Below are 27,805 nucleotides of genomic sequence, written 5' to 3'. Positions count from 1 at the left end.
CAAATCGGGATTTAAAAATGACACTAATGGTTCAGTGTTCAGGTCGAAACAGTGATCCAGAACCTCCATGGCAGTCGACCACCCATCCCATTGCTGGTCCAGCCCACTCTGAGATAGGTCCAGGGACACCAGGGAGCAGGGAGGCTGGTGCAGAGTTAGATGGGGTACAGGAAGAGTGCCGGGGACACTCGGCAGGACCGCAGAACACAGTTGTGAGCCTGAGTGATCCGCCTCCTGTGCTAGTCATCTCCACAGGACTTCCTGATCCCACACAAGTCCTCTTACAGGTGCAGTTCCAGGCAGAACTACTTACTTTTTTATTTGTATTATTTTTTTAAAATAAAGGCACCGGCCATTCATTTATTTTAAATATTCATTCTTTGTTTGCACAAAATAATACATGTATTTATTATGGAGAAATCCAAAACCACAACTAAACAACAATAACAAGTTGCTTGTAGCACTCGGAGAGATGACCACTTGATAATATTTTGGCATCTAAAAACGTCCAGTCTTTTTTTCCTCCAAGGCAGAATTTTGCAACCGACTACTTTGTTTTACCTGGTTTCCAATTTAGATTCTTATTATCTCCAAGTGAAACCATAGCTACAAGGACACACTTCACAGGAGGAACTATTAAACATATACTTCAATGTCAGGGAACTTGATACTTCAAAAAATATACACCAAGACCTTGAAAAATGAGTGTGACATTGGCTTCTTGCAACCGGAGAGGGTTAATGGTAGAACGGCTGTTTTCTGCCGTGTCTTCTACAGCATGTTTAGACCTGCTGACTCCTGGCTGGAGGTGCCGTCCTCTGTGGAAGGGGCTTTGAGTCTCACTTCACAGGGTACCCCTTGTTAATTTCTGGCCCCTCCAAAGGGCACTCAGAAATCCTCACAGCTGTGACCTGTTTCTGGATCCCTCTGCCCGCTGTCCTCCCTGCTAGATATGGTGAGAATGTGAGAATACTGTCCCTGGCGACTCTCAAGGCTGCTGATCCTCTGAGGTTCCAGAGTTGCCTCATGTGTTGGTTTCTGGCCAGAGGTGGGAGAGGGACCTCTTCTCCAACGCAGTGGCCATATTGCTCTTTACCCTCTGCATATTAAGCCTTTATTCACAAGGAGACTTGAACCATTTTATTGGATCCTTTCCGGGGGTGTCTGGTGTGTCCAGAGGACTTTGCAGCAGGACCAGTATGCAAAACCCCTTCCTTTTTCTCTCTCATCCTGCATCTCTCTGGTCAGAGCTTTGCTGTGCTCCCAGTTAAAAATGACACGAATGGAAACAGATGGATTCGGGGAGGGCAGAGGGTGGGGGAGAGTGTCAGCAGCTGTACTGCACATACCAGTTAGCAACCTGCTCACCTTTAAAAACAGCCACACCAGTATCACCAGAATCCTGGTCTCTTAAAAATTCACACAGCAGAAGTGTAGAAAGTGAAGAGTGACAAAACCAAGCTTCCTGTTCCCTAAGCCCCACCCTGCATCTGCTCTTGCAGGGGCCATTAGAGTTATAGATTTGAAGGACATTTCATTACCCATTCCCTGATTAGAGGACATTGGGTTTTACAGAGTGTTCCATTCCACCCAGAATGCAGCAGCAACACCCCCCTCTGCATGCCTTGGGTATTTTTGCAGCATAGATTTCCAAGAATGGAATTGCATTTGCAATTTGGATGGGTCCTGCCAAACCACCCTGCACAGAGGCCTTGCCTGTCCCACCCCAGCTTCCGTGGACATGGTTCCCATCTCCTAACAGTCTCATTGACACTGGGTTGTGTCAATTTAATCTTTTTTCTCTGCAATAGGTGAAAAGCAGATTCATTTCCTGGGTTCTAGTGACTTTTTTTTTTTTTTTTCTTTCTTGGTACCGGGAATTGAACCCAGGGGCACTTAACCACTGAGACACATCCCCAGCCCCTTTTTGTATTTTATTAGACAGGGTCTTGCTAAGTTGCTGGGGCTGCCTCAGCCTCCCAAGCCTCTGGGGTTACAGGTGTTCACCACTGTGCCCAGCTCTTGTGACCATTTTTAAGCATACAGTTCAGTGTTGCTAAAAATGTTCATAATATTGTACAACCACGAGCCTCTTCTATGTTTTGTGTTTCTTTGGGGCTGGTGGTAACTCTGACATTCTCAAGTAAAAAATAACCAAGTAAAAAAATCCCTCATCTCTTGGCAGAGTTAGCACAAACTTTCCTCCCTGAACCCCAATCTAGCCCCAGTTGCAGGACTTTTTTTTGCTGCACTGAAATGTGCACAAGGCTCCTGGTGGGCACATCCCAGTCCCTCCACTCCACAGAGGGCAAAGGTGTCAGGAGTTTCATGCAGTAAAAAAATATGTTTTGTATTTCCTTTTCCATGTCTGTGGCTTTAAAGACAACCAGATGCCTGCCCTGTCCGAAGATGAGGAGGAGGAAGAACAGAGTGGGTCCGTGGATAGAGGGCCAGGTGCGGTGCTGGGCAGGGAGGGGGCCTTGGCTGTTGAAAACAGTAGAAATGCATCCTGCTCAGTTCCGCAGGCCGAAGTTAAAAATCAAGGTGTGGGCAGGGCCGGGCTCCCCCTTGGGCCCTGGGCGAGGTCTGTCTCTGCTCCTGGGACCTCCTCTGGTGTGCCTGGCTCCCCCTTCTTACACAGGCACTACTAGGTGCTGGATTCAGCCCTCCCCCCCGGCCCTCGGCTTAACTTATCCATCGGCAAGACCCTCTTTCCAAATAAGATCAGGCTCTGTGGACAGGAGTTTTGGAGGACAGTGTTCAACCCAGCACGGCTCAGACTTAAAAGCACCATTCTCACACTGGCAGTGTCTCTGTCAGCATCACGAAGGGCACAGGGGAGGTGTTCCCTCGTGCAAACGACAGCAGCCCGCCCTTTCAGAGAATCTGCGCTGTGGCCGGGTGGGGGCAGGGGCAGCAGGACATTCTATACCCCGGGCAGGCTTCCGGAGGTTTCTGCTGCAGTGATATTGCGACTTGAGCAACACACTCTGACCCAGTTCTCTATAGCTGTGGTTATTGACTGGGACGGATTTTTGTCCCCTAGGGGACGTGGGGCAATGTCAGGAGTGTGGTGTAGTGAGTGGGTGCTCCTGGCCTCTGGCGGGTAGAGGCCAGAGATGCTACCTTACCCCCTAAAACGCACGGGACAGCGGCACAACGAAGCCTGCCCGCGCCCGGGGAGGGGGAGGGAAGGCTGAGAACCCGGATGCAGGCCACGTGGCTGGGGCGGGGCTGTCAATCACGTTTGCTTGCCCTAGGAAAGCCGGCACCCCAGGTCTGAAGCGCCACTTCACCGCCACTCTGCCGCCCGGGCGTGGGAAGACAGAGGACTGAGAGGACTTTGGCCCTCTGTGGTGTCTCCTTTAGTCATCTTGACTTTTTCAGGAGAATTTATTGTTAAAATGTGATCTCCTCCAAAGACAAGGAGGGGGCCTCGCTCAGAAACCCGGGGCCTTAATAACACACGTGGGGCAAGGTGGGCTTCCCCAGGATCAGGGCCCGCGGCCAGGGGCCGTAGCAGAGTCTTCAGTCCTAGTGGACCCTGGGCCGGGGCTGCTGAGGAGGCGAAGCCCATTTCAGTCTGTGAATCACCAGCATTTCCCAGTCAGCATTTAAATTTATCTCCCCCTTTATTTTTATTGTGGTAAAATATCTAGAACCTGAAACATCATTTTAGCTTTTTCTAAAATGTATTGAGTATCTGTGTGTGTGTGTGTGTGTGTGTGTGTGTGTATATATATATATATATATATATATATATATATATATATATATATATATATAATTATTATTATTTTAAGTACTGGGAATTGAACCAGGGACGCTCTACCATTGAGCCACAATCCCAGCCCTTAAAGAATTTTTTTTTTTAATTTTGAGATACAGTCTAAAATGCTGAGGCTGGCTTCAAACTTGTGATCCTCCTGCCTCAGCCTCCTGAGTCCCTGAGATTACAGGTGTGAGTCAATGTATTTTTGATTGTAGGTCATTCCTAGTGCCCTGATAAGGTTGGTGTTGCTATCTTATAGACAGTTTCCTCTGCCAGCCTGTGTAGTGCATGCTGGGCACTGGACTATGCTATCATCTGAGGCTCCAGAATCTGGCCAGTAGAGGTTAGGGTTCCATTTTATGGACCAGGATTCAGAGAGCTGACTCCAAAGCCACACTGGCCCTGCCCCGGGCCTTTCACAGAGGGATCAGGGTTCTCAAGGGAATCTCTCCTACTCTGCAAGGTCCTGCCTTGTTGGAAACTCTCAGAACTGAGACTCCCAGGTTTCTGAGCTGACCTTGGTCACTGTGGACCCAGGAGAGTGGTCTTCTTTTTATTTAGACTACTTTCTTTTCACTCCCCTCCCCATTGAGTTTTAGTCTCATTATGAGAAAAAGGCATACCCACTGACCTGTTGGCTAAAGTTCTCTTAAATATAAGCCTCAGGGAATCACACCTTGGACCCTGTAGTTGGGACACGCATGTGCATGCACATATTGATTTCTAATGAAGTACACCTCTCCTCAGTTGTTATGTAAGTCGAACTTGTAAGAGGATTCATTGGTTAAAAAAAACACACACATTGGGGCTAAGATTGTAGCTTAGTGGTGGCACTCTTGCCTAGCATGTGGGAGGCACTGGATTCAATTCTCAGTACTGCATATAAATAAGTAAATAAAATAAAGATCCATCAACAACTAATAAAAATATAAAAAAAAACCACATAGGGTTGTGGCTCAATGGTAGAGCACTTGCCTAGCATGTGTGAGGCGCTGGGTTCCATCCTCAGCACCACATAAAGATAAATAAATAAAATAAAGGTCCAACAACGTCTAAAAAAATATTTAAAACACACACACACACACGTGTGGCTTTTTGATAACATGTCCACTGAAAGAAATCTGCTGTGAACAAAAACGCCGGCTGGTCTTGTGGCAGGAAGCCTAGTTTTCTGACTAATTGATCTCATGTGTTGGATTGTATTTTGCAGTTAAGAATTTGCTGATGAGTGGCGAGTCCTTGGCTACTGCTATCGGCACAGAGGATGAAGATTTGGAAAATGTCCCCACCAAAGTATGCATGGCTCCTGTTCTAGTGGTAGGGCAGTGAGGTGGGAGTGCCCTGGGACCCAGATTGTAGGCTGGGGTTAAAGAGTCCCCGAGACCCCGCTTAGACTCAGTGGCTAGAAGGACTCACAGTGACTGGTAAAGCTGTTTTACTCATAGTTATGGCTCATCACAGAGAAGGGGTGGCCCTAGAGTCGGCCAAGCAGAAGGGCACAGGCGGGTCCAGGAGAGGCCAGGCACCTGCTCCCAGCTGTCCTTGCCCTGTGGAGTCTGTGGACAGTGCTCATTTCTCACACCAGATGTCCTGAAGCCAATGGGCCCACCTGAACTCTGGTGCCCAGGATATCACTGGGGGTCAGTCACATAGCCACAGGGTGTCCATATGGCTGGCCTTGGTCACTCAGCCCCGGTCAGCCTCCAGCCCCACCCCCACTCCAGAGGCCAGACTGCAACATGTGGCCCAGGGCCTAGGCGGACAGCCACAGGCATCCACCACAAACCCCATGATGGCTGGACTTGCTGGCCTGGCCCTGGGCCCAGATCCACAGAGACCCTTCCACCAGGCAGGATGTTCCAGGGGCTCAGAGCTCATCTCCTGGGAGCCAGTCAGGGCCTGTCCTTCCTCAGAGGGACACTGTCTTTCCTCAGAGGTAGGGTCTGGGCAGCACAGGCCTGGTAAGCGAGGCCTGCACGGCACAAGTCCCAAGGGTGGAGCTTAGTCTAGGACTGAGTGTTCAGCCTGACCTGCGCTTCTTCAGAGGGAAGTCCAGTCTGGCTGGTGCTGTGGACAGCCCAGCCAGCTCTGTCGGGACCCTTTTTAGGGCAGCAACCCCAGGTGTTCCTGCGATGGCTGGTTAGCAAAAGTGCCAGGCGCCTGCCAACTGTGTGGCCGGGCAGCACTCGGGCGGCCTGGGCAGGGGGTTCTGTGGTGGGCAGGTGGACCTCAGCCATGACAACTGTTGGTCCCCGGTTTCAGAGGATGGTGAAGCACTTTGTGGAGAAAACCTATCTCCAGGTGCTCTGCACCCCGGTTCCCGAGGAGTTTCTGAACCAGACTGTGTTGTTTTTTCTCAGAAACACACAAGGTACGTTTCGTGTATGTATGCGCATGTATGTGTGTGTGTATGCCTGTGTGCACGTGTGTGCACGTGAGCACGTGTGTGTGTGCACGGTGGTGCATGCACATGCGTGAGGGTCTGTTTACACGTTACTCCTCTCTCTGTTCCTCCATGCTGGGGAAGGAACCTGGGGCCTCAGGCATGCTGGCCTCCCCAGCCCTCTTCTGACCTTTCACGAGAATGTCACTCTTTACTGGTACAGTTGAGTCTTGTGATCCATGGACTCCTCCTTGCAAGTTTGCCTTCACACTAAAATCTGTTGGTCACCCCAAAAGCAGCATGTGCAGGGCCTTCATGATGTCCCCCCTAAAAACGCCCTGTCCAGGCGAAGAACATTGGGCACACAGTGGCTGGCGAAGGGTGGACACTGCAGCCCCGGGGAAAGAAGGTTATGTCCTGTGAGTCATCATCCTCAGCTAGCCTCGAGGAGAGGCCACTTTAGCTTCATGTTGTCCACTGTGGGGACCAGGCTTTGGTGGGCAAAGCAAATATTTGCCTAATAAAGCCTCATCAGAAGGGGGACAGAGACCACATATGCCCCGAAGCCACTTTGGCCAGGGACTGAGGAAGCATAGCTGGGCAGAGGGGAGGCGGGCAGAGCAGTGTCTCAGCCAGGTTGGCGCATGTGACAGATCCACCTGGGCCCCAGAATCTGCTTCAGCACAGAGAGAAGCAGCGTGTGTCGGAGTCGGTGACTAAAGCGTCCCTTGGGAAGCAGGAGGAGTTTCCTGAACACCTGGGGATGGTAGCTGCGGCTGCCCTCCCACCATCTGACCTCTGGCTCTGTTCTGTTTAGAGTCAATCCCTGAGGCCAGCGACATGAAGGAGGCGATGGAGATCATGCCTGAAACGCTGGAGTACGGCATCATCAACGCCCACGTCCTTCACCTCCTGAGGGGCATCATTTGCCAGGTGAGCCACTGGCGTTTCTAAGACGAAGGCCCCATTGTGCCTCTGTTACCCCACAGATAGGCAGGGGCGGTCCCCTGTGGGAGGCGAGGGACACGTCCCCGCACTCTCAGGGGACAGACGTGGAACACACACAATTGGAAGCACCGGATGGTGACAGCCACCGAGGTAGGGCGTCCTGGACCTGTGATGGAACAGGCCGTGTGGTGTGGGGGGGCAACCTTGGGAGCTGCTTTAAGCATCAGGAAGCTCACTGCAGCTGGGCACGGAGGTGCACGCCTGTAGTCCCAGAAACTTGGGAGGCTGAGGCAGGAGGATCAGGAGTTCAAAGCCAGCCTCAGCAATGTCGAGGCCCAAAGCACCTCAGCGAGACCCTGTCTCTAAATAAAATGTAAAAATAGGGCTGGGGACATGGCTCAGTGGTTGAGTGCCCTGAGTTCAATCCCTGGTATCAAACACACAAAAAGAGAAAGTTCACCGACAGGCCAGTTCCAGCGGAGAGGCGTTCTTGGGGAAGGCCGGGGAGGTGTCCGGGAGTTCTGGGGATGAGGTGGCTCTGACTTGAGACCTGGGCCAGGTGAAGGAGGCAGGCACGTGAGGGTCTGGTGTGGGAGCCTCCTGGGCAGAGGAAGCAGCCAGCACCACGGTCACAGTCAGGACAGAAGGACGGCCATCGTGGCCACAGAGAGGGGAAGGAGGGGGATGGCACAGTTGGATTTGCAGTTTTCCCTGGCCACTGTGGGAACATATCAAGGGGCCAGGGCAAGAGTGTAAGGGACAGGAGGACTGCCTCCACCCCCAGAAGCCATGGGAGAGTCCAGGGGAAGGTGATGGCTGGGTGGGTTCCAGAGCTCCATCAGGAGAGAGAGGGAGATGCATCGAGGGCACATTAGGGACACAGTCAACCGACTTGGAGATGACAGGGAGCTGGAGTTGAAGGAAGAGGTATTGAGGATGACTGCGAGGATGTGCATGAGCAACCAGGGCCTGGCGGGGGGTCACTGCGGAGATGGGGAGGGTGACAGATCTGGAGGGGAACCCCAGAATTCTCTCTTGCACACACTGCACTCGAGAGGCATCTCAGGCATATGAGTCGAGGTGTGAGCAGGTGTCCAAGTCAGAAGTTTCCTGGAGAACGCAGGGCAGCCATCTGGCCAATATGTGCTGAGCACCTACTGTATTCAGTGGCGGTGAACAGCTCAGACATGACCTCTGCCTCATCGAGCATATGGTTGAGCAGGAAGATTCACATTAAATAAGATCAATGGGAAATATATGCTGTGCTAGACAGCAACAAGAGCTAGGGAGGAAAAAATGAAGTAAGAAAAAAAAGGGGTTAGGGAACAAGGGGGGACAGGAAGTTTGTAGGTGGTAAAGGGAGGTTTTGGCCATTTTGGATAGGGTGGCCTGGAAGACCTCACTGAGAAGGTTTGGACTAAGAGGATAGTTGGTACAAACATCCTGTTTTGCTAGGACTTTGTAGTAGCCTCCTGAAAGTTCTCCTTGCTCTGTCCTTGCCCTGTGTGCTGCGTTCCCCGAAAACCAACCAGAATGATCCTTTAAAATATAGGTGTTACTGGGCTGGGGCTGGGGCTCAGTGGCAGAGTGCTTGCCTGGCATGTGTGAGGCACCGGGTTTAATTCTCAGCACTGCATATAAATAAATGAATAAAATAAAGGTTCATCAACATCTAAAAAATATAAAAAAAAATACAGGCATTGTTGTCATGGAGACACATGAAGCCCAGGGACTAGAAGAAATAACCAAGGGAGGGAACATAGGTGAAAGGATAGAGGGAGGAGGGACACCCAGAGGCGTGACCGGAAGCCTGGAGAAGGAGTGCTCCGCGCTGTGTGCGGCTGAAGTGAGGAGGGCTGGTGGGCTTGTCACTAGTGATTTCCACATGGATGGGTCCCACAGAGGATGGCCACAGAGGACTGGCCAGAATGGCCTCTCCACGTCCACCTTGCCCTGTGGATTGGGCCAGCCCGACTGCGTGGCTGTGTTTCCACCGGTGGGTGCTTGCCTGTCTCCCGTTTTTCCTAGTGTGGATTTCGGGACGTCAAGATCCCTGGCCATCTTCTGAATCAAACTTCTCATTATCTAATAGATCAACATATGACACAATTAACTCCAACAGGTGGCAGGTTGAGTGGCCAACCAAATGCGAGGTTCCTCTGCTTTCTGTCACGTTCCCTGAAGTTTGTTGTATGCAATTCTTTTTTGAAAAATTACATAAGACATACACACTCATTATGAAAGCCCAAGCAAACCAGAGGTACAGAGATAAAGTGTGTCCCCAGGGCTTTGGCCACCAGGGATGACCGCTGCTGAGTCCACCCGGCCGGCCACATACTGTGCATGGGTATCCTGGGGTCTGTTTGTCCAGTGCTCTTGTGTCCCGTCCACCACTCTGACTCTAGAGATGTGTGCAAAGGACATCGGGGCCTCCCGAGAGCCTCATGCTGGGCAAAGACAGGACAACCATCATCCTCAACAGGGTGACGATCGCACCAGGTTGAAGCACAAACCCTTGAGTCCATATGATGTTAAAAATCCTGATGGGTCACTTTTGGAGGTCCTCAGGGAACCAGGATACAATTTTAAAATAGGCACATAGAGAGAAGCCCAGCATTTACATGGCCTTCCTTACATGGCAGGCAGAGGAGGGAGGTCTCTGTAAGTGTTTCAGCTAGGAGAGAGAATTTTAGATTATTAGAGTATGAATTTTAATACATATTATTGTGTACTATACTGCAATACTAGTTTGTAATCTAATATGAATATTTTAAATTTTAGAATATTTAGAATGTAAATCTATTCCAGTGGATTAATGGACCTGGGCTTTGAGCATCAATGGGTTGGAGGGGACCATTTATTTGTCTCCTAACAGAAAAGACACCCATAGTCTAGGTGCAGGTGTTCTTGCATTTGTGGGGCTGGGGTGGGGGAACGGAGGTTCTCACGCATGCTGGTCAAACACTGAGCCACTGAGTGCTTGGGGATGAAGCTTCTGATCAAGGCCACAGACCCAGCTGCCAACATGCAGGAAATGACACAGAGGGGCCTGCTCACATGCCCCACTGAGCATGCAGTCAGCTTAATGGGCTGGAAGCTTCAGGTCAAGCATTCTGGATGCTTCCATATATCCTCAGAAATGTTTGTAAATTTAAAAAGGGGAAACTAAAAACCAAAACCAAAACCCAACCAACCAGCCAACCACACCAAGCCACATGCAATTGGCATGTTGCTTTTTACGGTGTGGGTGGATGGTTTTGTCACTATATTCCAAGGACTTCATAAGTGCCCATGAAACTTTGCAAAGACCCAGTTCTGGGTCCCCTCACTCCGTTTCCTTGGCCCACACTGGCATGGTGCTGAGGGGGTGCATTGGCAGTGTCCCCTGGGCTCCGTCTCTGACTTCTGCTTCCTGGTGGCTGCTGAACAAACAGGACTGTTTTCTGGGTGGCCATATCAGGCTGGTGACAGTTCTTACCCTTGGATCATCTTAAGTGTGGGGCAGTTTCTCCCTCCTTGGGGCTGCGCTCTGGGTTTGGATCCTTTCCTCTTGGCCTATTTGTACTGAAATAGAGCGGAGCCTTTGAGGCCAGGGTCCACACGAGGCCTGAGTTTTTGGAAATGGCGCCCAGTGACCTGTTCACAAACTTGGCTTCTCAGGTGTTTTTGCCAGCATTGTCCTTCAACCAGCACAAGACGGACATGACCCTGGGAGTCCCATCTGCGAAGCCGTCTGATTCTTTCTTATACGACAGAGACCTGTCCGGGGAGCCGGTAGAGTACCACAGCGTCCAGCTCATACGGGATGAATTCTTAATGAACCTTCAGAAATTTGCAAACAGCATTCAGAGAACAATGCAGCAGCTGGAAGGTAGGTTGAGTTTCCTGCTCTTTTGCGGAGAAGGATGGAGCTGTTCTGTTCTCATTGATGATGACTGTGGCTTACACGCACACGCTGTGCAGACACCAAGCCCGTCGCCATGAGATGCAGAAAGGAAGGACCCGATCCTTGTCCTTAGGGATCTTTGAGTCCAGAACAAGGAGCTTCAGAAAAATATTAAGAACTTTTGGGTTTAGCAAGGGGAGCAGCAGGGGCCACCTGAGGAAGTGGTGCTTCACCTCATCTGAAGGTGGCACTTGGCGACCACTGCTGCACTGAGTGGCTCTGCACTCCATTGGAGGGGGCAGGTGGTCCCCAAGAGTGCCTCGGCCTGGGTCAGCCAGGGCAGGGGAGGTGGTGACGTGTGTGGGGAGGACAGAGTTGGGAGGCTGCCTTAGTGAGGTCTCTCTCCGTGGCTGTAGTTTTAGGGTCCAACCATGAATAGATAACAGAACGTTTACCAGCAGGGCTAGGAAGGAGGCGAGCGATCTGGCAGTGGGCAATGAAGTTAGACATAATGCACACAGCACGTGGGAGTTCGCAGGTTGGGAAGGCCTGTAAAGGGGGTGGTTATTCTCAGGAAATAAACTCTTTTCTTCCTTTAAAGTAAAATTTAACATCCCCACCCCATGGGAATTTCTCCTGCTGGAAACGGAAAAAGGAGAGACCCTTGTGGAGAGATCCAGACTTTTAAAAATTTCTATAGTGGCGGGGATTGAACCCCAGGTGCCACCACCTGCACGGCCGTTAGAAGCTGGTGAGGGGCAAGGGGGGATTAGAAAAGGCAAACAGATGCACGCAGAGGAAAAACTGAGAGCAGGTGGGACGCCATTCCCCGACAGAGACTGGTGGCCCAGAGCCAGCTCAGACGTGTATCACGTAGGTGTGATGATAAAAAGGGTTTTCCATGGGAAAGTTTCTTCAGAGCATGCAGACAGTTATAATTATCAACTTACGCTCCCGATTCTCTACCCCTGGCAGTGGTGTCTGAACTCAGGGTTAAGATTGATAGTCTTGTGCCATGCACAGAACCTCCTTTAAGCAGGGTGTCACCATGGCAACTGGGCAGTCTTGACCTGCACCTTTGCACAGGAAGTCCCCCAGCGCAGGTGCAGCTCCTGCTGGAGGAGTCAAAGACTGTGATTCAAGTCACCGCTCCAGGACACCCAGGGACACTTTACCACTGAGCCACATCCCTAGCCCTTTTTAGTTTTTATTTTGAGTCAGGGTCTCACTAAGTTGTTGAGGCTGGCCTTAGTTTATGATCCTCCTGCCTCAGCCTCCTGCCTCTCTGGGATTCCAGGAGTGTGCCACCACTCCTGGCTCTGCTGTTTCTTTTTAATTGTAGACATTATGTATAATTTCTTGCCATTTGTTCCCTCATTCCATACTGCTAGTTTACTGTCTTCCTTCTGTTATAGTTGCATTCCTTTTTATTATTGATTGGTAAACAGCATGTACATTATTACAGCTATAGGAATGTTGTATACTGTAGAACAGAGTAGCATATTTTGATAGTTTTACTTCTGTTGTACACCTTTTCTATTCCCATTTACCTTGCTTTTCTTAAAATGTTGTACAAAGGCCTCTTTGTTTTTACAAAATTCCCTGCATGTGAGAGGGCCCTCTTTTCACTGAATGTATTCCTTTCCAGGGTCTTGATGTAATGTGGGTTCCTTGCTATCTCAGCATGTTTCATAGCTATCTTTTTGATATTGCTTCTAGAATCCTAGGCCTTTTTTCTTAGTTGGGTTTTGCTGTCTCAGTGTACAGGAGTACATCCTTAAGTAGTGATTGTACCTTTTTCATAGCATTCTCTTCTTGTTTGAAGGATGCCATATTATCTTAAATATCTGAGACAAATAGTTGGGATTAATTTTTTTCTTCTTTTCTTCACCTTATCTCCATTTTCTTTTTGTTTCTCTTTTCTTCTTTTTTCTTTTGAGTACTTGGGATTGAACCCAGGGCATTTTTACCATGAACCATCTCTAGCCCTTTTCATTTTACTTTGAGACTGGGTCTCACTAAGTTGCCCAGGCTGGCCTCCAACTTTTAATCCTCTTGCTTCAGCCTCCCAAGTTTCTGGGATTACAGGCATGTGCTCCATCTCAATTTCCTGTGAGGTCATTTTTTCTGGTTTATCTTTGTACTATTGTAGGGGTTTTCTTAAATATCTACTGCACTCTTATTTTATGACCCATTTTTAAAAACTGAATTCATTAAATTGTAAATTCAGAAATATCTTTGATAGCTAAGTCATTCTGCTTGAACTTAACCCCTGGAACAGGCATCTAAAGTGTTTTAATTAACATTCTAATAAAGGAAAATGAGATAGAGACAGATTTGGAACAGAGCTAAGATGTTAGACCATGTACTGCTATATGGAGAGAAGAACCAGCTGACTAACTCAATGTTATTGTTTGGAACCAATTTTCCTAAACTAGACTAAACACTTTCATTTTTCTAGGTGAGATCAAGTTGGAAATGCCAAGCATCAGTTTAGAGGGCGAGGTGTCTAACCTGGCGGCTGATCCAGACACCGTGGAAACCTTGGAGCAGTGTGTGATAAACTGGTTGAATCAGATATCTGCAGCTGTCGAGGGCCAGCTGAAGAAGACACCCCAGGTGATTGGCAGGGCTTTCAAAGATCATTGATAACAAGTGAGGCTTTCTGCCCCAAGAAGGAGCCGGAAGTCTGGGATCTGCGTGAGTTTGCCTATTTTTTTTTTTTACTGTTTTGTAACTTCCTTAAAAGGTCAAGTATGCCTAGAATGTGTGAGAAGACCCTGGGCTCCATCCCTAACACTGTCCAAAACAAAACAAAAAATATACACACACACACACACACACTAATAATAAATAAAAGATCAAAGCAAACACACCCAAGATATCATTCCTGGACTTTTTGTTGTTAGTGAGCTACCTCGTAATTCCTAGACTGGAAAGATAATTCTGTGTAGCAGCCAGTATTATTTGTGCTGCCCAAAACAGGAACCCCAACTCAACTGAGAATCTCTTGGTTCCAACCTCCATCCTGGGGGTGAGGCTTCTCCATAGTGCAGCTTTCAGCCGTGTCTGGCAGATGGCCTTGCCCAGAGGAAGCCTCTGCCTGGCATTCCCACCTGGAGTCCTGAGATTCTGATTGGACCATCCTAGCTCCTGAGCCCGCCCCTGAGACCCTGCATGGGGTCTGCCTGTGCTGAGCAGTTGGGATGAGAGGATGGACACTGGAGAAGCTGATAAACACCCTGGGTTAACAATGAGAGTGTGTGTTGATGTCCCTGTCTCCTCGCAGGGTAATGGCCCTCTGGCCGAAATTGAGTTCTGGCGGGAAAGAAACGCCACCTTAAGTGCCCTCTATGAGCAGACAAAGCTTCCGACAGTCAGAAAAGTCTTGGATGTGATCAGGGAGTCGGACTCCCTGCTGGTGGCCAACCTGCAGCCAGTCTTGGCGGAGCTGTTCAAGTACCACATCGAGGCCTCAGACAACGTGCGCTTTCTCTCCACTGTGGAGCGTCACTTCAAGGTCCGACCTGTGCTGTGCCTCACCCAGTCGGCTCTGGGAGGAGGTTGTCACATGTAAAATTCCTTATGGAACATGAACTTCCAAGGGGATGTCCATAGGCGTTAAATCCAAATGGCGCTGGGTGTCCAGCTGTGGTCTGTGAACTGAAACCCGTGTCTGTCAATCACTAACTCCGACTTTCTTTCTTTCTTTCTTTTTAAAGAGAGAGAGAATTTTAATATTTATTTTTTAGGTTTTTTTTTTTTTTCCCCCAGCAGACACAACATCTTTGTTTATATGTGGTGCTGAGGATCGAACCCGGGCCGCACGCATTCCAGGCGAGCGCGCTACCGCTTGAGCCACAACCCCTGCTAACTTTCTTAACAGCCACTGGGCTGTCTCCCTGTGCTGTGGCCTGGCAGTCCTGGGAGACCTCTGCTGGGGGTTCATCTTGGCCCCTGTGGCAGGCAGGATGGCCTCTCTGCCTCCTCTCTGCCTCTCTGCCTCCTTGTCTGGGTCTGGGTGCCCCTTGGCTTCTCTCTCTTTGCTTACGCTTATGCTTCAGGGGAATAGAGTGTCCACGCCTCTCCGTGATGCCCAGCTTCCAAGGGGCAGGGAGCAGGCCCCCTGAGCATTCTGCAGCCCGTATTCCACATGCAGAGCCTGCCCAGGTCCAGGGGTAGAGAGGAGTGCATGCCCCCTGGATGGAGCAGGCCGAGGGCAGGCGGGGCAGGACTGAGGGGCCACCCTGCTGTCTCTGGAAAAAACAGCACGTGGCGCGAGATGGACGTGCCCCATGCTTACCGTGCGTGTGTCTACCCGTCCGGGATTCTGCGCCTGCAGAGTCAGCTGACTGTGGGTGGAAGGTGTCTGGGGAAAAGCTGCATCTGTTCTGAACGTGGGCAGGCTTTTTCCTTGTCATTATTCCTGGAACAACACACACACACACACACACACACACAGAGCAACTGTTCACAGCATTTCCACGTGTTAGGCATTGCCTGGGATCTGGAGGAGACTTCAGCCCTCGGGAGGAGGTGAGCAGGGATGTGCATACGCCAAGCCGTGTGTGAAGGGACTTGAGCAGCCACAGGTTTAGGGGAAGGATGATTACGTGCACGCTTCCTTACACTTCTGAAATCTGCTTTATTTACTTCATTCACGACCCTCATTGAGCTTTCTGCATCAGAGCGCGTCCAGTTTGCATTAGGAGAGGGACGCTTCTTGCACACACAGCCTCTGGAGCCACCAGGCTCATCTCGCACCCTTCTCTCTCTCCCGCACGTCCCCTTGACAGAACATCACACATGGGGCCAGCTTCCAGGTGGTGCTGGACACCATCCCCTCCATGATGAGCGCCCTGCGTATGGTGTGGATCATCTCCCGGCACTACAACAAGGACGAGAGGATGATCCCGCTCATGGAGCGTGTGGCCTGGGAAATCGCCGACAGGGTGTGCCGGGTGGTCAACCTTCGCACCCTGTTCAAGTAAGAGGTGGCCCTGCGGCATTGTGCTGGGAACTTAGAGGGCCTCTTGGGGCTGCAGCTCCTGGTGTATCCACTGGACTGCGTGACGGTGGTCAAGGTCATGTCGGAATATTTGCATTTCTATTCCCCAGAGAAATCTGGGAACTTGGAGCAGTCACAGCTGACCCAGATGCCCTTGGCCTGGGGCAGTACGTGGCCTTTTGGGTCAGACTTCTTTCACTTAGCAGTACGCTCTAAAGGCTCATCTGGGCTGCAGATATGTCAGTGCTTCACGCCTTTTTATGGATCATAAAAATAAATACATACATACATACATACATACACACATATCATTCACTTGATGAAATATTCTATATGACTGCACATGTCATATAATTATATTTTGATATTTAATTATATAATCTTATCTATACATAAACTTTTTGTCTTGCTGGGGCTTTCTTCCCTGGTTCTACCTGGAGAGACTGAGGCAGAGGGTCCTGGACCCCAGCCCCCTCAGGTGGGCAGCCTTTAGGATGTTGAGGGATGACGGAGGATGTTGAAGGAAATGGAGACGATTTTTCCTTTTCTTTCATTATTTTTGGTGCTGGGGATGGAGCCCAGGGGCTCGTGTGTGCCAAGCCCACGCTCTGGCACTGACCACACTGCCAGGCCCCCTTGTTTTACTTTCTTTCCTTTTTTTTTGTACCAGGGATTGACCCAGGGGCACTTAAGCATTGGGCCACATCCAAAGTCCCCCCCCCCCACCAGCTTTTAATATCTATTTTTTTTTAATATTTATTTTTTTAGTTGTAGTTGGACACAATACCTTTATTCCATTCATTTATTTTTACGTGGTGCTGAGGATCGAACCCAGGGCTGCACGCATGCTAGGCGAGCGCTCTACCGCTAAGCCACAATCCCAGCCCTAATATCTATTTTTTACTTTGAGACAGGGTCTTGCTGAGTTACTTGGGGCCCAAGTTGCTGAGTCTGGCTTTGAACTTGTGATCCTCCTGCTTCAGCCTCCTGAGCTCCTGGGATTATAGGCGTGTGCCACCACATCTAGCCCTTATTTTGCTTTCTTAAAGAAAGATCTGTGTGGATAAAATAGGTCCCCAAATTGTGGCAGTGCCATCTTAGTCTGGCATTGCAGACCCCACTACTGACCGCTGTCCTGGCAACGGAGGCTCCCTATTCCTCTGCTATCCCAGGCAGACCCGCCGGGCAGTGTGGCACAGTGGCTGTGGCTGTGAGGCCGGCTGGGCCCTGACGGGGGTTCCCTCCCCACCCTGGGGAACTTCAGCGCGGCTGGAGGGAGGGGGGCGGGGGTAGAGGGCAGCACTTCAGGTCACAGCGGGGACTCTGGGAGTCCTGGGCTCTCTGTGGGAGACGCCTGGCCCCGGGATGCAGGCGGTGCCTGTTTCTTTGCCTGGACTTCTTCCCTGTGGTACTTGGAGAGGCTGCGGCAGCGGGTCAGGGGCCTCAGAGCTGGCCTAGACCCCTTACGGGCCCCCTTGTTCCCTCGCTCTACAGGGAGAACCGAACGAGCGCCCAACACAAAACCCTGGATGCCAAGAACACCCTCAAGATGTGGAAGAAGGCCTACTTTGACACCCGCGCCAAGATTGAGGCCTCTGGCAGAGAGGCCCGGTGGGAGTTTGACCGGAAGCGGCTATTTGAGAGGACGGATTACATGGCCTCCATCTGCCAGGACCTCTATGACGTTTTGCAGGTGTGTGGGGGTGATGTGAGAACCAAACGTGACCAGAGAACCCGCTGGAGGGAAAGCAGTTTATTCTTCCAGCAGTGTGTAGAAGCTGGGGGTCTGAAAGGCCTGAGAGGAGAACACATAGAAAGTTCTAGAAGGTGCCACAAGGTGCCATTGCATGCTGGTGGTCTTCGGTGACGTCCCTCTGTCCTTGCACTTTGTTCTCCCTCAGTCCCCTCGGCTGCTCGTTTTCTGCAGGGTCCTCCCCTCTCCTCTCTTAATGCTGGAGCTCCTGGGCTGCCCTCTTCTCTGTCTTGATGCCTCATCCTCCGGCCTGCTGCTGCGACTGCCTCTGCCTGCCGGGGATGGGGTCTACCTGTCCGTGGGAGCTGTTGGGGGGATGGAGGGAGTGCTTAGTGTCTGATGGGTGAGTGGGCACAGGGAAGGCCTGCCGACCCTCATCGTAAACATGTAGGGAGAGCGCCCCGCAGGCAGGCATGGTGCAGGAGTGAGAAAACACCAGGGTGGGCCCCACCATGGCAGTGGCCAGGGCAGAATGGAAGCGCGAGGCCTCTTGTTCAAAAAGCAGGAAATAAGGGGCCGGGGCTGGGCTCAGGGGCAGAGCGCTCGCCTAGCATGTGCAAGGCCCTGGGTTGGATTCTCAGCACTGCATGTAAACAGGTGAACTTTTAAAAAAGCAGAAAATAAGGCCTTAAAAAGAATGAAGATGTCAGGAAGCTTTTTTTCTTCCCGTGCCTCTATCCTGGCCATGGATTTGAAGTTTGCCAAGATAGTAGGAGGGTCAAAAAAATAAATAAATAAAAATAAAAAAACAGAGTGAAGGGCCGGTGCAGTGGTGCACACCTGTAATCCCAGCGGCTAGGGAGGCTCAGACAGGAGGATCTCAAGTACAAAGCCAGCCTCAGCAACAGCGAGGGGCTAAGCAACTCAGTGAGACCCTGTCTCTAAATAAACTACAGAATAGGGCTGGGGATGGGGCTCAGTGGTGGAGTGCCCCTGAGTTCAATCCCTGGTACAAAAAAAAAAAAAAAGTGAAGACAGACCAGGCTTTGATGCTGCTGGCATCTCAGTGGTTCAAGAGCAGCTTCAAAGGCAGCCCCCGGCAGCTCCTATTGGTGTGTTGCAGACCTGTTCTGTTGCTCTGGGACAGTGGCAGCTCTCCATGTAGCCAGCTCGCAGCTTTGGTCTCATTAGGGGAGAGTCACACCTCTTCCCAAGACCCTGTCCCTCGGGCTCACTGAGGAGCTGGGAGGTAACAGGAACTCAGGATCATCCTGCCTTTGCCTTATGGATATCATTGTCCCTCTTGCTGGAGCAGGAGGCAGCAGGAGCAGGGAAGGCGGTGGCAGGGTGCCTTGGCCTCGAGCATTTCTTTGCCTCCTTCCTGCATCTGAAGCAAGCTCTGTTTTTTTTTTTTTTTTTTTGGGGGGGGGCGGGGTGGCTACCAGGGATTGAATTCAGGGACACTTAACCATATCCCCAGCCCTATTTTATATTTTCTTAGAGACAGGGTCTCACTGAGTTGCTTAGCGCCTCACCATTGCTGAGGCTGGCTTTGAACTCCTGATCCTCCTGCCTCAGCCTCCGAGTCTCTGGGATTACAGGTGTGCACCATGGTGCCTGGCTGCAAGCCCTGGTTTGGACGGCAGGTGCCCTTGCTTACTCTGCCCCTGCTTACTCACTGTAGATGCCACGCACTTGCCTCGGCTGGCGTTGAGTCTCGGGAGTCCACTGGAAGCCCCTGCTCATGGGGGCATCGAAGTGCTCTGTGTGGTGCACGGGGCGGGGGCAGGTGGTGGCAAGGACAACAGACAGGCAGGTTCTGCTCACCTGTGCACCACAGTTCCACGGATTGTGTTGACATAAACAAGTTCACAGGAAAAGTCATTAATTTTGTGATGGTGACAGGCCACACCTGAGGGAGGGCCTGTGCACCTATCCAGGGCGAGGGCCTGGGTCGCCAGCCCTAGAACACTTCCCTAGTCCTTAGCTTCATGGAGAGTCCAACTAGTGGAAGAAAAGGACAATCACATACACACAGCTACAGCTGAAAGGCCACAAGAAGCAGTGGAGGGTGCTCTGGAAGCATGGCTAGGATCTGAGCGGGTCTGTGAGTGCTGGACACAAGAAAGAGACATTCAGGGCTAAGCAGGAACCATGAGGCTCTTTGAGTGGTGAGTGCAAAGTCCCTGAGGCAGGAAGGAAGGGAAAATGACAATGGGCATCTGGCTGCAAGCAGGAGCAGCCCGGGAAGGGTGGGGGGTGGCAGGGGAGAATGTGCAGACATGTGAGCAGGGGTCGGTGTCCAGGTGTGGTCCTAGTGCAGTGGCATAGTTCCAAAGGTCTCAGTGGGTGGTGGTCGCCTGTGTGACGGGATTCTTGTGCTCAGGTAAATGTATATGTGCTCTCCGTTTGTAGTTGGAATATTCACGAGAAAACAAAAACGCAGAGCCTCCTTTTCTGTTGTCTGGCAGGTTATGGAGGAATTCTACAATATATTTGGTCCAGAACTGAAGGCTGTGACAGGAGATCCCAAGCGCATCGACGATGTCCTGTGCAGAGTGGACAGCCTGGTCACCCCCATGGAAAACCTCACCTTCGACCCCTTCAGCAACAAGTCCGCCCAGTACTGGAAATTTGTGATGGACGACTTCAAGATCGAAGTCCTGGCAAGTCACACACCTGTCTATGTGACCTGGGAAGCAGTCACCATGCTGTCCCCATGTTAAATTTGTTGGGTTGTTTAGTGACACTTAGTTTTTTTTTTTTTCTTTAGATATTTTTAGTTGTAGGTGGACACGATACCTTTATGTTGTTTATTTTTATGTGGTGCCGGGGATCAAACCCAGGGCCCCAACCCCTCTTTGCTTTTTTTTTTTTTAATATTTATTTTTCAGTTGTAGGTGGACACAATACCTTTATTTTTTTTAAAGGGAGAGAGAGAGAGAATTTTTTTTAATATTTATTTTTTAGTTTTCGGCGGACACAACATCTTTGTTTGTATGTGGTGCTGAGGATCGAACCCGGGCCGCACGCATGCCAGGCGAGCGCACTACCACTTGAGCCACATCCCCAGCCCTTTGCTTTGTTTTTAAACCACAAAAAATAATACCTGCTTATTAGTAAAACCCAGAAACAATACAGAGTAAGGTGTGAGGCGACATGGACGTTCCTCAGCTGTCCCCGCACCACTCCCCAGGCAGACCAAGTTCACATGCAGCTGGACGTGATCAGGGCTTGCTCCATACAGCACAGACCCCCCTGCCTGGGAATCAAGGTGGGACAGGTGTCACCGCCCCCCACACGGGGACTCTCCTCAGGGTCCTCAGGTTCCTGGATCTCATGTCTCCCCTTGTTGACTCCTTTGTTTTGCTGGAGCCCATTTCTGAGTAGCTTCTTCAGACAGGTCTCACGGGACGTATATATTTTTGAGTCTGGTACGAGTGAACTCCGAGGTGAGAGGTACGGAATTCAAAGTGGAAAATCACTTCGGAAATTTGAAGACGTCTGTCACTAATTTCTCGCTTCCGGCATCATTCTGCTTGAAATTTTTTAGAACTAACCTCCACTCTTATCGAAGGGGGTGCGGATGGGGGGTGCCTGGCTGTGCAGAGGCAGAGAGAGCTGCGTTTGCCCCGGGCCTTCACCCCAACCCCCAGCCTGGTGCCTCCAAATGCTCAGCCTCCTAGAGGTTTCTTTTTCTTTCTGGAGCAAACCAGTGCTCACCTGCTCCCCCGTGGATACATGAGGTTATAATTCTTGGCCTTCCTAAAGTTCCTGTACGGCAAAAAAATCCGCCAATTCTCTCCCATTCTTGTCCCCTCCCATGGTTTTTTTTTGTTTTGTTTTGTTTTGTATTGGGGATTTTGGTACCAGGGGTGTTTAACCACTGAGCCACGCCCCCAGCCCTTTTTATATTTTATTTAGAGACAGGGTCTCCCTGAGTTGCTTAGAGCCTCACTAAGTTGCTGAGGCTGGCTTTGAACTCACGATCCTCCTGCCTCAGCATCCCAAGCAACTGGAATTTTAGGTGTATACCATCACACCTGGCTCTTTCCCATGTGTTTTAAAAATATGATTTAATTCTTGTAAATCTTCTCTCCCCCCTTGTTTTGAACTGGCTGGTGAGAGAGAGCAGAAAATCCCTGCAACCAGCTGCTGTTTCTAGCTGTGCCAGCTCCCATGGAAGTGCAGTAGAAATCTGTCCCCCGTCATGGATTTTTATTTTTTTATTTTTTTATTGGTTGTTCAAAACATTACAAAACTCTTGACATATCATATTTCATACATTAGATTCAAGTGGATTATGAAATCCCATTTTTACCCCAAATACAGATTGCAGAATCACATTGGTTACACATCCACATTTTTACATAATGCCATATTAAACTGTTGTATTCTACTACCTTTCCTATCCTCTACTATCCCCCCCTCCCCTTCCCTCCCATCTTCTCTCTCTACCCCCATCTACTGTAATTCATTTCTCTCCTTGTTTTTTTTTCCCATTCCCCTCATAATCTCTTATATGTAATTTTGTATAACAATGAGGGTCTCCTTCCATTTCCATGCAATTTCCCTTTTCTCTACCTTTCCCTCCCACCTCATGTCTCTGTTTAATGTTAATCTTTTCCTCCCGTCATGGATTTTTTTTTTTCCCTCATTTCTTGCCACTTTGTTTTTGCAGAATAGTTACAGGGGCATGAGGGCTGCTTTATGATTTTTTTTTTTAATTCCAGGTTATTGAGAAAGAAGCAAAAAATTTCATTGATGAATCTTTTAAGACACTTCGATCCGCCGAAGCGGCCTTTGACATGCTCTTAAAATTTAAGCATATTCGTTCGCGGGAGGCTGTGAATCGGCAGATGATGATGAAATTTAATGACATTCTCGCCCAATATTGTAAAGAGGTAACTGGAAAATCCATAGCTCTTGTGGCAATAAAAATCCACGTGGCCAAATGGACTGAATCACCCTTTCCTATGTAAATGCCAGGGAACCGCAGAGTTTTCCCCAGGAGCATGTCACATGATGGGGGTGACCCCAACAGCTCGGTTTTGTTTACTCGGTGAAGAAATTAAATAAGCATTTATCAAGTACAATATTGTCTCCCTCACATTAGGGCAGGCCTGAGGAGTCAGAAATAATCGTAATGATGATAGTGGTGGTGGCTAACCTCGTCCAGGGACTGTCCACATACTGACGGTTAATTCAGAAAAAGTCATCTAGTGCTCAGTGTTCCAAGTGATGACATTAGCACAGAGATGGATGAGTGAAACGCAGAAACTGCCATTAAAGAAATCAGTTTCTAGCCGGGCGGGGTGGTGCATGCCTATAATCCCGGTGGCCTGGGAGGCTGAGGCACTAGGATTGTGAGTTCAAAGCCAGCCTCAGCAATGGCGAGGCCCTAAGCAATTCATTGAGACCCTGTCTCTAAATAAATGCAAAATAGTCCTGGGGATATGGCTCAGTGGTTGAGTGCCTCTGAATTCAACCCCTGGTACCCACCCCCACAAAAAAGAACAACAACAAAAAGAAATCAGTTTCTAGTGGGAGAAACACACATGCGCACACAAGTGAATAATCACAAGATAAGCTGAGAACACGGGAAATGGTTAGGCCAACGGGGGTCGTGGAAGGAAAGGCCCAAGCGGACCCCTCGGGTGTTAGTCCTGCTGCTGCTCTGGCAGATCTTCCTACCGTGACCTCAGCACAAGTTTATGCTCTTGTAGAACCGGAGGGCAGAATCTGTCACCATTGCCCTGGGTTGCATCCAGGGGTCAGTGGGGCTGCATTCCCTCCTGGAGCCTTCAGGGAGGGTCCACCGCTTTGTTCTGCCCCGGTTCTGACAGTTCCTGCCCCTTCCACTCTGGGCTCTCCCTGGTCCCTCCTGCCTGTTTTCAGGGGCTTTGTGAGTGTGATGCCTGTCTAGGAGAGCTCCCATGCTAAAGTCCGCAGACCTGCAGCCTCAAGTCTGTCTGCAACTCTGCTGGCCCGTGTCACACCCTTAGGTTCTGGGGTTGGAGGCGGACCACCCCTAATCATTCAAATGCAATGCTCAGGAACACAGCGGTGCTGGGGTCGAGCCCAGGCCTCGCGCTTGCCTGGCAAGTCCTCTGCCGCAGTGCTACGCCCCATGCCCAGAAATGCTGCTGCTTTATTATCATTTCGACTTGACCCTGGTTATGTCTAGAAGAGATTTCCAGATGTCTGATAATCCAGCGTGTGCAGCGAGCAGGGCCTGCGTCCCTAAGGCCACTTGGAGCAGTGCAGATGCCGAGCCAAGGGAAGGATGACCAGGAGCACGAGGGAAAGCCGTGGGGCGCACACACGGTGAAAGCTCTGTGTCCTGGGACACCCCTCCAGCTTCTAGTTTGCATCCACGCGTCACCTCTTTCTCGGCTCACGTGGTGACGTCCAGCACCAACAGTACGTTCCGTTGCTTTTCAGATCGACATCGTGAATAAGATCTTTGTCAAGAACCTCGAAAACCCTCCTCTGTACAAGAACCACCCTCCGGTGGCGGGCTCCGTCTACTGGGAGCGGTCTCTGTTCTTCCGCATCAAGCATACCATCCTCAGGTTCCAGGAAGTGGAGGAGATCCTGGACAGCGAGCGGGGCCAGGAGGTGGGTGGCTTTTCTGAAGCCATTGCCATCTGCCCACTGCTCCCTCCTAGCGGCAGGTCTCCCGGGTACAGGGGGATCATTGCCTGGGTGGCCACCACCGGCATCGGGCCATGTGAGAAACGCATTGATCTCAAACTCACATCTGCAGATGAGGGGGTCTTTCCTGTGGTCCTGAGTTTAGGGCTTATATTTAAAACGGCCTTATGTGTCCTTTCTCTATGGCATCTTTAAACACAGGACACGTTCCAGGGTCCTGAGGGTTTCTATTGACCTATGACCGCTGCCTTTTGGGACGGGTCCTCCCAGCGAGCCATGGCTTTTTGTTCATTACAGAGCAGAGGTCGGCCACCTTTTTCTTAAAGATCCAAGCAGTAAATATTTGGGGTATTTGAAGCTCACACGATTTGTGTTGTAACCAGTCAGTCTGATACTGTTGTGAGAGTATTCTCAGATGAGGAGTAGACAGGCCCACAAGATGTTTCAGTAAAGCTTTACTTATGGGACGGGGCATGGTGGTGCACATCTATGATCCTAGCAACTTGGGAGGCTGAGGCAGGAGGATTGCACGTTTGAGGCCAGCCTGGGCAACTTGGTGAGACCCTGTCTCAAAATCAAATAAAAATCCCTAGGGATGTAGCTCAGGGGTAGGAGCACCCCTGGGTTCCATCCTCAATATCGAAAAAAAAAAAAAGAAAACCCCCAAACCCACTGCACTTTATGGACGCTGCTGTGTGAATTTCAGATAATTCCTGTATCACAGAGCATGGCTTTTCTTCTTATCATTTAAAAACATAAGGAACAATTCTTAGTGCATGGGCCATACCACATGCTGCTGGGGGTGCAGTTTAATGATCTATGCTAGAGCAAGCCTGGACTTCAAGTCACACCTACTCGAACCAAGGTGTTATAAGTAATGAATAGAGGTAGGCAGAGAGAGAGAGATGAGAAAATGTTATTTCCGAGGACAAAATTGCTTGAATTCTTCAATAGGTCAAACAAAAATATCTGGAGGTGGGTCGGACGATGAAGGACTACGAGGACCACAAGTACGAGCAGTGGAAGGAGACCACGGAGCAGGTCCTGCCCAACCTCATGAAGAAGAGCCTGCTCACTAAGGTGTGCGGTGGACTCCTGCCCTGGCTGGGCCGAGATGGGGCACATTACACCTTTTCCCGAAGTGTGATTTGCTGAGCCCCATGAGGTGGGTGGAAAGGAGAAGGGAGACGGATAGGGAATGAATGGGCTGGTCGGCAGTCCTGGTGATTCTGGTCACGAGGTTTAACCTTGGTCTCCGCATGGAAAATGGGACAAGATGACAGAGACATGCAAAGTGTCACTTGAACCATGCATGGAACAGCTGACAGTGGACCGTTTTTTAAACTTCAGAAAAATGCCTTCTCATGCCATTCATCCTTATCTTAACCACTGGGCCTGGTGTGTTGAGTGCTCAGTGGGAAAAAATGCAGCCGTTAGGAGGAACCCGGCAGCTGGAGGTTGTTGGTTCCTGATTCCACCAAATTGTCAAGTTCTACCGACATGAAGGAAGAGGGCTGGGTGGGACCCCCCAGGAGCTTGGATTGCTTACGTCCTATCCAAAGGGGCAGCTGCAGCCAGCCCACTGCCAGCCTATCCCTGCCGATGTGATTGGATTTCCCTAGCTTTCAAAGGAAGCCAGAATTCTGGATTTTTATGGGATTTCCTAATTTTTAAATGTTGGTGATGAAATTAGATTCTTTTAAAAACTCTGTTCACCAAAGAAAATGCTCACTTCATCTAGTTCCAGGGAGAAGGGGCCCACATTGATCTTTTTTTTCAAATTCACGTTTAACTTGGAGTGTGCTGACTCCTACTACTCCTCGGACCACCCGTCTTTCCCAGGCTGATGAGACTTCTCTTCCACAGACATCTGCCAACAATGAGGAGGCGTCGACTCTGGAAAAGGGGGCTATTTTTGTAATCAATTTTTCTCCAGCTCTCAAGGAGATTATTCATGAAACCAAGTACTTGGAACAGCTGGGATTCTCTGTCCCTGAACTCGCAAGAAACATTGCTCTCCAAGAGGACAAATTTCTTAGGTAAACAGATCTTCTCTTAAACCATCAGTAAACTCTTTGGTCTCAGCCCCTTATACTCTTAAAAGTTACTTAGGACCCTCTCCCTTCAAAGCCTTCATTTAAAAAAAAATATTTATTTTCTAGGTGTAGATGGACGCAACACAATGCCTTTATTTTATGTGGTGCTGAGAATCAAACCCAGGTCCTGCCCATGATAGGCGAGCACTCTACCGCTGAGCCACAATCCCAGCCCAAAGCCTTAATTTTTTAAAAAATATTTTTTAGTCCTAGGTGGACATGATACCTTTATTTTATTTTTATGTGGTGCTGAGGATCGAACCCCAGCCCCTCAGAGCTTTCATTTGGGTCTTATAACTATCAACATCGACCACGGTGTGTGTTAGTTTTTTCTTGCTGTGACCAAAATACATGACAAGAACAATTTAGAGGAGAGAAATTTTCTTTGGGGCTCCTGGTTTCAGAGGCTCAGCCCCTGGTCTCTGGCTCCATTGCTCTGGGCCTGAGTGAGGCAGAATATCATGGTGGGAGGGTGTGGTGGAGGAGAGCTGCTCAACTCCAGGCAGCCAGGAAGCAGAGCGAGAGCTTAGGAGCCAGGGACAGGATATAGTCCCCAAGGACACCTCCAGTGACCTACTTCCTCCTGTGATGCCCTGCCTGCCTACAGTTACCACCCAGTAGTCCACTCAGTGATGGGGTTCCAGCTCTGATAAACTCATCATTTCGCCTCTGAACATTCCTGCATTGCCTCACACATGAGCTTGCAGGGGTGGGTGGCATTCTTAGATCCAGACCATAGCAACCACACTCAAAACTAGGAAGTGTTTAGGGGTAAAATTGGGAGTTCATAATCAACTTGAATCTAATGTATGAAATATGATATGTCAAGAGCTTTGTAATGTTTTGAACAACCAATAAAAAAAAATTACAAAGCTCTTGATATATCATATTTCATACATTAGATTCAAGTGGGTTATGAACTCCCATTTTTTATTTATAAATTATCTAATCTCTGGTATTTTGTTTTAGTAGCACAAGTGGAAGAAGACAGTGATAGTCCCTAGACTTTGGGTGGTTAATAGTATTGAGTGTGGGACTACATTAACCTGTAGGTGTTTATTACAAAGTAATTGAGTGAACTTGTATGGCCTCATCTTGGAGAAAAATTGCTTAAATTTGAATCATGAAGTATCATTCTCTGAACAGGATGGATCTCTTGCTCCTCCCTCCATTTTGGTCACTGTATTGAAAAATATACAAATACACAAAAGTATTTTGACCAAATACAGGCACCCTTCTGGCTACTCAACAGAAATGTAAGCTCATAGCCTGTGGGGTAAAGCAAGCAGAATGAATTCAGGAGCCAGCTTCACTGGTGACCTGGAAAAGACAGAAGAAGTGATTTTTTTCTTGAAGCTTGTT

General features: G+C 49.7%; 1 protein-coding gene across 2 annotated transcripts in view; it reads left to right on the top strand.

Moving 5' to 3' along the window:
• Dnah10 (dynein axonemal heavy chain 10) overlaps positions 1-27,805 on the top strand; it is a 115,489-nt gene that overhangs the window by 716 nt on the left and 86,968 nt on the right. For both annotated transcript variants that reach the window (XM_058579786.1, XM_046446020.2), the window contains exons 2-15: positions 2,383-2,454; positions 4,983-5,065; positions 6,035-6,143; positions 6,973-7,088; positions 10,764-10,974; positions 13,451-13,608; positions 14,279-14,509; positions 15,786-15,976; positions 17,492-17,690; positions 20,162-20,356; positions 22,424-22,594; positions 24,135-24,311; positions 25,302-25,427; positions 26,214-26,386. In XM_058579786.1, coding sequence (XP_058435769.1) covers positions 2,383-2,454; positions 4,983-5,065; positions 6,035-6,143; positions 6,973-7,088; positions 10,764-10,974; positions 13,451-13,608; positions 14,279-14,509; positions 15,786-15,976; positions 17,492-17,690; positions 20,162-20,356; positions 22,424-22,594; positions 24,135-24,311; positions 25,302-25,427; positions 26,214-26,386 — 2,212 coding nt within the window. The remainder of the gene's footprint in view (positions 1-2,382; positions 2,455-4,982; positions 5,066-6,034; positions 6,144-6,972; positions 7,089-10,763; positions 10,975-13,450; positions 13,609-14,278; positions 14,510-15,785; positions 15,977-17,491; positions 17,691-20,161; positions 20,357-22,423; positions 22,595-24,134; positions 24,312-25,301; positions 25,428-26,213; positions 26,387-27,805) is intronic.

The sequence above is a fragment of the Marmota monax genome, unplaced genomic scaffold, assembly GCF_021218885.2.
Source record: "Marmota monax isolate L192 unplaced genomic scaffold, Marmota_monax_Labrador192_F-V1.1 WCK01_AAM20220418_F8-fsc00092, whole genome shotgun sequence".
Classification (NCBI taxonomy): Eukaryota; Metazoa; Chordata; class Mammalia; order Rodentia; family Sciuridae; genus Marmota; species Marmota monax.
This window is presented reverse-complemented; position numbering and strand designations above follow the sequence as displayed.